We start from the raw sequence: 10798 nt of genomic DNA on the forward strand, positions 1-10798 counted from the left end.
AAAAGTAGGAACGATACATGCTTAACGTAAGTGACACCGTAAAAAGTCGCCAGATTTGTCGCTAGTCGCTTTTTTGAAAAATAGTCGCTGAAGGGGTCTGAAAAGTCACTAAATATAGCGACAAAGTCGCTGAGTTGGCAACACTGCGCACCTGCGGCGGCGCTGGCTCGCTCTGACGTAATTTTTTTTCTTCCCCCGTTTCAGTCAAGTGGATGTGATGACAGCGGCGGATGACGCATTACTCGCGCAACACAACTAATCGATGATGGAATTCCTTGCCAACGCTTTTAAAAGTCGATTTTTATTGATTTTTTTCGATTCGTTGTTGCAGCCCTAGTTTGAGGAGAACCTGAAGATTTTCCAGGTGGTCAACTGCTGACGGCTCAGAGCCAGAGGCCTTCAGAGGTCCACAGCACTCTGTGTCCAGATGCTTCCACTCTGTTCTGGGAGCTAAAGTTTGATCAGATGAGTTTAGAAGTTCTTCTGCATCTTAGTTTCTTTGGTGTCTTTAAAAAAAAGAGAATAAGCTGCTTTTTGTTTAGTCTGTTTGTGATTTTACTTTTATTTGAGTCTGCTGGTTCTGGTTGGCTCAGCTCAATGTAGTGTTATTGTGACCAGGAATGAGCTTGTGTAGCAGAGCAAGCAAACTGAATGTAAAATTCCTAAAATTCTCCTGGAGGTAACGTGTGCAAATGCCTGTAAAAAAAAAACAAAAGACTGTTTTATGGGGTTGTGGAATACCTGATTTCCTGTTTGAAGGCAGAGGGAAAAACGGCCTGGACCGAAGGAAAGAAGGAGGAAAATGTGGTGTCAGTGGGGGCAGCTGATGTAGAGCCTGCAGCGAGACGAAGACTGAAATCTGACACTTGCAGAACCAGCTTCGGACGCAGGGAGGGGGGAGAGGGAAAGTCGGAAGAAAGGGAAGAATATGCAGGATTTAAGCTGACATAACCGTGATAGGAAGGAGGAACGCTGCTGAGGCGACAACAGAGTGGAAATCTCTTTTTTGGTGTCCTGCAGGAGAAAACGTCTCTGTTTGGGAGAGGAGTTGTGTCTTGGGGAGAGGGAAGGGCGTGAGTGAGCATGCTCTGTTCGGACTGACATTGGATGCCAGCTTAGTTTGGTCCTTGCACAGAAGCAGGCAGCTGCAGAGACACCTACCCCACTGCAGGGGACAAAAAGATCATCAGTGGGATAAAAACAACAGGAGCAGAAGAGGAATTTCCTCCAGACGTTCCCTCTGAGGACACCAGGCGCTCTGAGCCATGGCTTCCTGTGTCCTGTAGGAACAGATTTGCACCGTATGGATTTTCCTCAGCCCTGTTCTTTTTTTTTTTTTTTTCCCCCGAAAGCTCCAGTTTTAGAAATGGCTGTTGGAGGAACATGGAGCTGTTCAAACTGCAGCAGAGGAGGGCAGAGTAGTCCATGATCGTTTGGCCGAAGGCGGGGCGACGCTGGAACTTGGACACTGCTTAATTGCCCGTTGTGTGAGGGGAAACGTAACGAGTCGGCGGCGCTGCTGTCAGAGTCCGTCCCGTCAGCGCCCCCCTGATTCCTCACAGCCAGGTTCCACTCATCAGTTTCCAAACATGTGGAGCACATCCAAGATTTTTCTCAATTTGAAGCTTATGCTTTTATCTGGCTGCTAAGGATCCTGTTCCCGTTATATGGACACCGTTTTTGTTTCTGTGGACCACCATAAGCTTCCTATACTGGGGAGTGGGAGGAGGAAATGTGAGCCTGGATTCTGGAAAAAAGGCTGGAGTGATGTGGCACGGGGGGGCCGCATGAATGTCTGTGGTGAAACCCAAGCCAGCAAGTGTAGCTCTGCATTCTCCACCCTGGAAGTCCTTGTTGAGACTCTTCCCATGTGTGACCGCATGGAGCGTCCTTTCGAATAAAGGTGAACGAGCGTGAAAGCTGATGCGTGTCTCCCTGATTGGGCTGCCGTGTTTTTGCAGCTGTGCAGCTTAAGGTGGCGAGCAGAGCAGCGATTTCCTGCTCTGGTTCAGCTGTTGGTGTTTGTGACGGCTCCATGAATGCAGGCTGTGTGCAGAGAGCTGGATGTGGCTGAGAACAGAGGGCTCTTTAAACTGCAGACACGATGTTTCTCTGTGAACGCTGTGATGTTTGGGGGCTGAGAGAAAGTGGGCCACGAGTTCAGAACAAAGAACCGCATTTTTGTGCCGAACCCCATCCTCTAACCCCGCTCAGTCCATCTTCCTTCTCCATCCGTTTCCTTTATTTCCTTCCTTCACTTTCTGCTGGCAGGATAAACATGAGTTACTACATGTTGGATTAAAAATGGTGAGCTTCAGTAGAGAGTATTTGGTCCTAATCACATCTTGTGATGAATTAGATGTCTGCTACAATCACATTAACAGGATTTCTGCAGTCTTCAAAAGTCTAGAATTTGCTTCCAAGATGTTTTGGATTGAAATAAATATGGAAAAAATGTACGTAGAGACAGGAAACTGCTGTATTTAAAATATTTTTTTTTTTTTTTTTTACAGTCTCTTCAGTGAGAAACTCTAATAATGCTAAATGAATGCCCGCTAATAGAAAATAGTTCCCGTCTCTACAAAACTCCAAATCCAGGTTCAACTCATCCTGTAGTTTTTACACTGAATCTGTGATAGAAATAAAACATTAAAGCTGCTGTTCTTAGGAGGAAAAGGCATCTAAGGACCAGAACTGAAGCTTTAACAGAAACAACATAATTATTTCATGAATAGATGAGTTTTAGCTTTGAAATAATTCTAATCGTAGTTCAGATACCAAAAATATGTGACTGGATCAAACTTTCAACATCAGCTGCCGTTCAAGCTCGTTCAGAGTTAAGATGCTGGACTTTAATCTCCAGAATCACACAGATATAGAGCTGAGCAATGAAAATGCAGATGAATCCCTCATTAAAGTCTTTATTGAGCATAATCTTGGAATAACCAGAAAAATAAAAGTCAATATTTCTAGAAATAGTATTTTGTTTTTTCTTGTTATGAGAAGGAAAGTCTATATGAGTTTGGTCAGCTAAATCCTTTCCTCTGCCTACATCCCCCAGAATGCCGAGCTGGTTTTGGACTAAAAGTACTTATTTTTATCCTTAAATCATTAAAGAAATGTTAACACATCATTAAAGAATCATTATAGAATGTTAACACAAATAGTTTTTATGCTTTTTACATTTTCTCAGTTAAACAGCTTTTCTGTCTTCCTCATCGGACATGCTTAGAGTAGTCCAGCAAAATATGATTAAACCATGTTTCATATTCTTTGTTTTATTCATCTCTTTAGTTAGGCACTAAATACCGTAAAGTTAACATAAAATAAAAAATACAACTCAAAAAGACTAGATTTATGTTTAGATCCAAAGGCAAAAAAGTTAGCTCCAGGAAGTAGCGTAGGATTCCATTTCCGGTGCAGATCGGCTACAGACGACTGATAAAACATAAAGAAATACATTATTAACCTTTAACACTTTATAGATTAGTACACTTGCTATTTTTAAGGAGGGAAAAATGTAATTTTGGTCTTTTTTTACCAAATAAAATCGAGGGCGACCTGGATGTATATCTGGTTGCACATCTAAAATGAGCTGATGGTACGGATTGTTCTTCCGGGACGGATCGCGTCATCAGGCTACCATACGACATCTTGGGTCTTCAGTTTCCGTCTGTTTTGAGGCGAATAATTTGGTTTATTCGGGGTTAGATTTCATTTTTCTTGGCTGGTTACTACGCCTGGTTTAAATGAACCATGAACCAGTTATTGACGTTTTCCTCTGACCGTTCCTGAATGCCGATTGGCTGCTCAGATGTTGAAAATCTATTAAAATGTATTTGAACTTTAGCAGAATTTTTTTTTTTTTTAGCAGTTAGTTTATATTAAATTTAATAATTAGAGTAAAATGGAAGTTTGATTGGCATTCATGGCTTTTTAGGAGGAAAATAGATCAATTTATCTGCCTCCAGTAAAAACCTGCTCAGCCTGTGTTTGAAGCTCAGCGGAGGGAAGCGGCGTGTTTGAACCCTCCGCTGTTGTTTGATGCCAGGCTGTGAATTCAGTCCTGCAGGGAGAAGCTGTTTAGAAAGCAAACATCTGTCCACCTGAGCTCTTTCCTGTTTTGTTCAGAAACAAAATGAATCGTGTTGAGGGGCAAACTTGTTGATGGTTTACACATGATGACATTTTCGATCTGTAACTGAGGGGGTTCTGCAGAAAGCAGCCTGGGTCTTAAAGTGACGACGACACTGTGTTTGAGCAAGATGGTTCTCTAATCTGATGGAAAAGTATCCAGAAACTCTTATTAGTTTGGCTTTAACTTCCTTATTTAGCTTCCTGGTGGAGCTGAAAGGATTTTAAAATTATGATGTAAATATGCAATTTTTCCCCAACAAATACTGTGATTCTATTTGTAATTAGCTTTGCTCTAATGACCAGCCTGTAGATGTGAAACTACAGTGTTTCGTTTGGCATCGTTTTTATGCACCTCAAACGTGTCTAAAGGCCAATTTATGCTTTTGACGCATAGCCTCTGCATCCGTCAAATCTGTCTCTGTGCGCACCTCAAAAAATTCCTGACTACACGTCGGACGGTCGCAAAGCCATGCAGACCTCAAGCAGAAGTGCTCAGACACAAAGCATCTGTGATTGGTCCTTGGTACGCCTTTCCGGCTGTATGTGTGGTCTTCCTTCTCGATTCGGTTCCGGGGCCCGCCATTTTTAACAACAACTGCAGGAACAACTACAATGGACAACTGCGACGAAAGGTTAATCATTCTTTTTGCCATCTCCATTAACAGATCCTGTTCCTCTTCGATGTCTAGCAACTCTAGATCCATCTCCGTGACCCAGATATTTTTCAGACGTGGAAAATAAACACTCCCGCCGACGCCAAAGTTCTCGTGACCATCCGCCGAAGTTCTCGCGAGTTCTAGAGTAGGCTCCCCCTTGCCATTTGGCGGGAAACTGCTGTGTGTCCAGACCGACGGTGCAGAAGAAGCATACCAGCAAAGCTGGTTGGCGACCAGACCCAAGCGACATTTGATGTGTGCGGATGCAGAAGTATAATCTGCCCTTAATTCACATGCTCTTTCTGTTATTTTTTATTTTTTACTATTTAAAACTTTGCTTAAAATTTGCATCGTATTGGATGGAGTTGCAGTTGTGTGTAAATTACCCACGTCTACTTCCATGTATGGATCTGTGCTAGTCATGACGCTCTCTTCCCCTCTGCTTACGGGAGTAAATTGGCAAAAATGTTGCTACACACAGAATAATAACTTTTTTTCTTATACAGAAAAACAGACTATTTTGTAATTTTTATAATATAGTTCTGGAAAAAACAAGATTGTGTTGCTCTGCTCTTAGGCTGCCATCTAGTGGGTGGAGGTTTAATTATATAAAAGAATGAATTCAATGTTAGCTTATTAATATTCTTTTTATCTAAGATCTATTTGGCAATAATTTGAATTAATACTATAAAAAAAAGGGATATTTGTCGACGATAAACCCACTTTAAACGTTTTATGGTGGAATAAAAGCAACATTAATCCTAAGAATCGGCTCAAAAACTTAAGCATCACATTACAGGGATCACTTGGACTAATGTGAGTCGCCAGCATCAGCCTTAACAATTCTGTAACAGTTATTTCATGTCATTTTGTGTTTAGTTTTTTTATTGTAATGAAGTTTTAAAGGATTCTGTTTTGCTTCCTTAGTCGATTCTCTGAGGCTTTAAGTTTATATAGACAAAAATAAATATAGTTTTTATCATATCATCCAGTCTTGAATCCAAAACTATGTCTTCTGGAGGTCCTAATGACAAAAAATCAAAAGGAATTGCTCCAACAATAATAAATGAGGGATTCCTAATCTCCTGCTGAGTTTTAAAGCAGCTTTGGTCCGAATAAATTGGGACCAGCACTAATATCTGATGTTATAATCAGATATTGAATACTGGCCATATTTATCAGCTTCTCCTGGAAGGTTGTGTGTTTGGTAGCATTGGTTTGTTGTTGAGCTGAATTCAGTTTCTATTCAGTTTATTTTTATAGCCCCAATTCACATGTAATCTCAAGGCACTTTACAGTTCACCAGGTCATCCAGTCAAATTGATTCAAAATCTAAGGAAAACCAGTTGATTGAATTGACTCATTGACTCCAATACAATCCCTCACACTAAGCATGCTTGTAGCGACAGTGGAGAGGAAAAACTTCCTTTTAACAGGAAGAAACCTCCAGCAGAACCACGCTCAGTGTGAGCGGCCATCTGCTGAGGCCGACTGCGGAAATACACAGCCAGGCAGACGAGCTCCGAGCCGGCTCCCATGTCAGAGGATGAAGAGAGCACATCCAGTTAGACACAGTCAGAGAAACAGGACTACACTGGAAAACAGGCCGATTTCAAACATCTATAAACAAAGGTGTTGGTGGCAGCAGCACAGCTGATATTTCTCTCCCTGACAGAGTCAACGCCCACAGGAACGAGGCAAAGCTCCTCTGTTGCCATCTCTGCTAATCAGCTGTCTTCAAATTCAGATCCACTGGTTGATTTTTGAGGGTCAACCTCACAGCAGCATTCTAACAAAAACGAGCACGTCCGCCCAGATATGGGTGGCCCGTCATGGTAACACAGGTCCACCAGTGCAACCGCATTTGGACAGGGGAACCACTGAGCCGAGGGTTCTTAGGACACTGGAACATGTCGTCTGCTCACTGGTCGGTCATTTCAGGCCCAACTGAAACTTTGTGTCTTATTTTCTTTAACTATTATTTGCCTGTAAGGCTGCATACAGGACGGCATGATGGTGAAAGTCCGTTTGAATCCGGATTTAAGACATTTCACACGACCCCTAATGGAAATAAATTCTTCTTGTTTCCAAACTGCTGTGTGGATTAACTGCACTCTGCAGGGAGTCGGATTATTCCCATCTTGATTTTGTAGGATTCACAGATTGGGGATAAGACTGTGGCTGTGTTTGCATTATGAAATATAAATGAGCAGCACCGGCAGCCGGCGCAGCAGGACTGAGCGATTACTGCAGCCCCTCGGTGATGCATCTGACATTAGCAGAAGCTAAACATCCTAAATGCCTGAATGAGCATTCTCCGGTCTGCCTAAATGGTCACAATGGACGGCGAGCTTCCTGGTATCAGCCAGCCTGTTGGCACGACAGAGACAGCAGCCATAAAAAACAAACGGTTCCTCAGAGCTGATCCACCTGAGAGGAAAACACTAATTCTCCAGGGACTTTCTGTCATCAGCCCAGGAGCTGTTGTTCTGCATGAGGTTTATCTGCTGCGGTTGCTTCGTCCAAGAAACACATCTGATTATATAGTTTATACATCATATCAAACTTCCTCTCCAAACAAGACATTTATGAAGTTTATGATGAATGCCCACTCCTATATTGCATCCTTAAATGACCAGAAAGGTTAAATTTCTTCTCTCCAGATCCTGTTTGGGTCATACTGGTGATAGGTCGACTAAACGCCGTGTCGGTGCGACTATAAAGTCACATGACCGATACAGGGCTGTTTCTGACTGCAAACTAAACTGTGTTTATATTGAATCTGTCACCAGGATGCATCCGCTAAAAAATCTCTGATCTTTTGCTTTTTACTTTCAAATTCATCAGAACTGTGAAGTCGCTTGAAAGCAAATTTATGACGCCTCATCAACCCGGGTGATATTTTTCAGCCCCTAGTTTTCTCCTTTTTCTGTCGGACGTCGTTTTGTTACGTCTGTGTATTTGCTGTGGAAAAACTAAACAAGGCTGGACTTTCTGTTTACAATCCACCAGATTCAGCATTTTTTTTGTTTTGCAGTGTTTTTGTTATCTGTGTTTGTTGAAGCAACAAATTGGTGAATCTAAATGTTCAATTCCTCGGTAGATTAAGGCCACTGAATGATAATGTATCACACAAATAGTTTTATGATCCATTCTAGGGATGCACCATATAATCGGCCCCCTATCGGTATCGGCCTTAAAACTGAATATCGGACATCGGCCACCCCACCGATATTTAACCCGATATTTGATCAGCTTCTGAGTTTCTAAAGTCTAAAAAAATAAAATAATAAAAATACTACTTCTTCTTCTTCCTGAAAAACTTCTTTTTTACAGACTTAAAATCTTCTAAAGACGAGGGAAAAAATATTGATCCATTAAAATATCCCAATATCTTCATATGCTGATATATTGCCATTTAAAAACACCATATCAATCTCTTTTACTAATGAAATATTGCTATATGTCATCGTTATGCTACGAAATCCCCCGAAAATTCACAAAATGTTGCCATATTTTTATATGTTGATATATTGACGCGGTATCGATCTATTTTACTAACAAAATCTCACAAGAATTTGCAAAATATCATGAGAGTTTGTAACAGAACGATGAAATTTCACCAGATTTTGAAAGTAAAATAGATCGATACCGCGTTTTTAAAAATCAATTTGATATCAGCATATGAAAATATATTTGAGTATATTATTTTTCAAAGTGTCAGAAATGGATAACAAAACTGCTATTTTCAATGACTACTTATTTTTGTCCAGCTTTAACATCGGTATCGGTATCGGTTATCGGCTACATGAGTTTTAAAATATCGGCATATCGGATATCGGCCAAAATCCCAATATCGTGCATCCCTAATCCATTCAGTTGTTTTTTGTGTTTATTGGCACTAGCAGTAGCTAATTCATTGGCTATGTTGGAGTCTTGTATAGAAGACGTTCATTATAGAACAATAATGAAAGATTATAACTTAGAATATTAATCAGACAAAAGTAGAAACACTTTGGAGAGGAGTGAGTGTTGATGCTGAAACATTACATAAAGGGTTTAAAGTTGCGGCCATAATATAGAGACATTTATATTTTAAAAGGTATCTTGAATAGCAGTTTGTGTTAAAATATTGTCAGATCAAAACCTCTGTAATGGATGAAAAACTCTGCTGTTAAAGAATTCAATATTTTACCTAAAGGACACAGATGATGCTTTTAAATGTGGTTTAAATCTACAGTTTTTTTTGCTTAAATGAGCAGAGGTGAAACTAGTTCAGCTGGCAGACACAGAACATGTTTACCTTTCAGATAATTTCATGCATTCAGCAGCTGAACATCACTGTGACGTCAGATAACCCTTGACCCTGATGGGTCGACTAATTTATCACTGCAGCAGAAGAAGGGTTTTAAAAGCGACAATGACCAACCAACATGATTAATGGAAATGTTTGAAATTCAAAAAGCAAAAGAAAAAAAAAAGTTTATTATATCCATACTTGTAAGTCATCCCAACCACAGGGAAAGCTGCTGATGTTCTGTTTGGTTACCAGAAGATTGTTTCATCTCCCTCGTGTCTGTGTTTCTGTGTTTGCAGAGGTCCCAACATTTCAAGATCAGACGAAAGCCTTCTTTGGAAATCTTATGGACGAAGGTGAGTAAATATATGGGATTAATTGTCTTCTAGCCTCTCACTTCCAGGGTTTAATTGATCAAAGATTGCCTTGGATCTACACCAGAAGAAAAAAAACAGCAAATTGAATCAATAAATGCAGCAATGGCTCCAAAATTTAAGGCTTTATGTCGGGCGCTCTGCACACCCTCATCCGACCAGAAATGGTTCATGCAAAGCTGTGTTTACATCAGCCAGCTGATCTGTGCTTTCATGACGGTGTCATGTGAGGGACTGCATGTTCCTGCTGCAGGTTAGTTTTTGAAAGTGGAGGATGTATGTTTGATGAATTAGACCTCCGAACTTTAACAACAGTTTTCTGGTGCAATTAAAAAATGAAAAACGCAAATCTATTCTAGAAACAAATAGAAAAAATAGCAAGTGAACCTTCTCCAAAGCTTCTCCCCCACTGTCACCGACCCAAACAAATACCACATGACTAACAGAAACAAAGGGGCTGCTAAACATCGGTTAGCAATATCTGCCCTGTTTAATTGGAAGAATAGGTTCAATAAAACCTTATTGTCCCCCAGTGGGGGACATCAGCAGGAAAGTAAAATGCAGATTTACAGAAAGGTAGAAATATGTTGCAAATTTAAGCTTAATTTACAGCCTTTTGTTTTAATAAGAAAGAAAACGGTTCTGTTATTGTTAATGAAAATGGGTAATTGGAAAATCTAAGGGTGGAGCTGGGTTGGCCAATTTAAACAATCTGCTAAAAATGTTTGCATTTGAAAAAGCTCCAAGCTGGCAGCAGCTCTGTTACTGATGCAGCTCTGAAGATGCTTCATGTGTATCAGTGTTAATATGCTGGTGAGGATTCTCATTCATCCAGATCATAGTCATTCCAAAAAGGTTAAATAGCACAATCCACTGCACTTTGTTTCCCAAGTTTGAGGATGTTTTACTTCCCATGCAGGAAGCTTTTTCATTTCAAAATGTCAGAATTACCATTGAGTTATATATAAAGCTTCAAACTCAACTCTATTTCTGACATTTTAAATGGAAAAACCTTCCTGGATGGGATGGGAAACGTCTTTAAACTTGGAAACAGTAGCTGTTTTTACCGTATTTTCACGACCATAAGGCGCACCGTACTAAAAGGCGCAGTCTCAGTTATGTGTCCCTTTTCTGTATTTAACACACATAAGGCGCACCGGACTATAGGGCTCGGGTTTTATATGCAGGTACATGTCCTATACTATGTTTCAATACATCTACTGCGTATTTAAAAATACAGCGGGAGCAAAACTGAGTATATTTGTGTTTTATTCATGTATTTATTACAAAGTATTAATCAAACCTGGGAGCTGGCCGTGAGACAGACACATCGC

The 10798-nt window shown here is 40.6% G+C and overlaps 1 protein-coding gene across 3 annotated transcripts in view; it reads left to right on the forward strand.

Annotated features, from left to right (window-relative positions):
• Positions 1–10798, forward strand: part of siah1 (siah E3 ubiquitin protein ligase 1) — a 47708-nt gene that overhangs the window by 24599 nt on the left and 12311 nt on the right. For 2 of the 3 annotated variants that reach the window (XM_015383804.1, XM_015383803.1), the window contains exon 2: positions 9390–9446. In XM_015383804.1, the coding sequence (XP_015239290.1) occupies positions 9437–9446 (10 nt within the window). In that variant the 5' untranslated portion in view covers positions 9390–9436. Of the gene's footprint in view, positions 1–921; positions 1904–9389; positions 9447–10798 lie in introns of those variants that run through there. The other variant, XM_015383802.1, reaches the window with a different exon arrangement.

Source organism: Cyprinodon variegatus, unplaced genomic scaffold (assembly GCF_000732505.1).
Source record: "Cyprinodon variegatus isolate N-32 unplaced genomic scaffold, C_variegatus-1.0 Scaffold294, whole genome shotgun sequence".
Taxonomy (NCBI): Eukaryota; Metazoa; Chordata; class Actinopteri; order Cyprinodontiformes; family Cyprinodontidae; genus Cyprinodon; species Cyprinodon variegatus.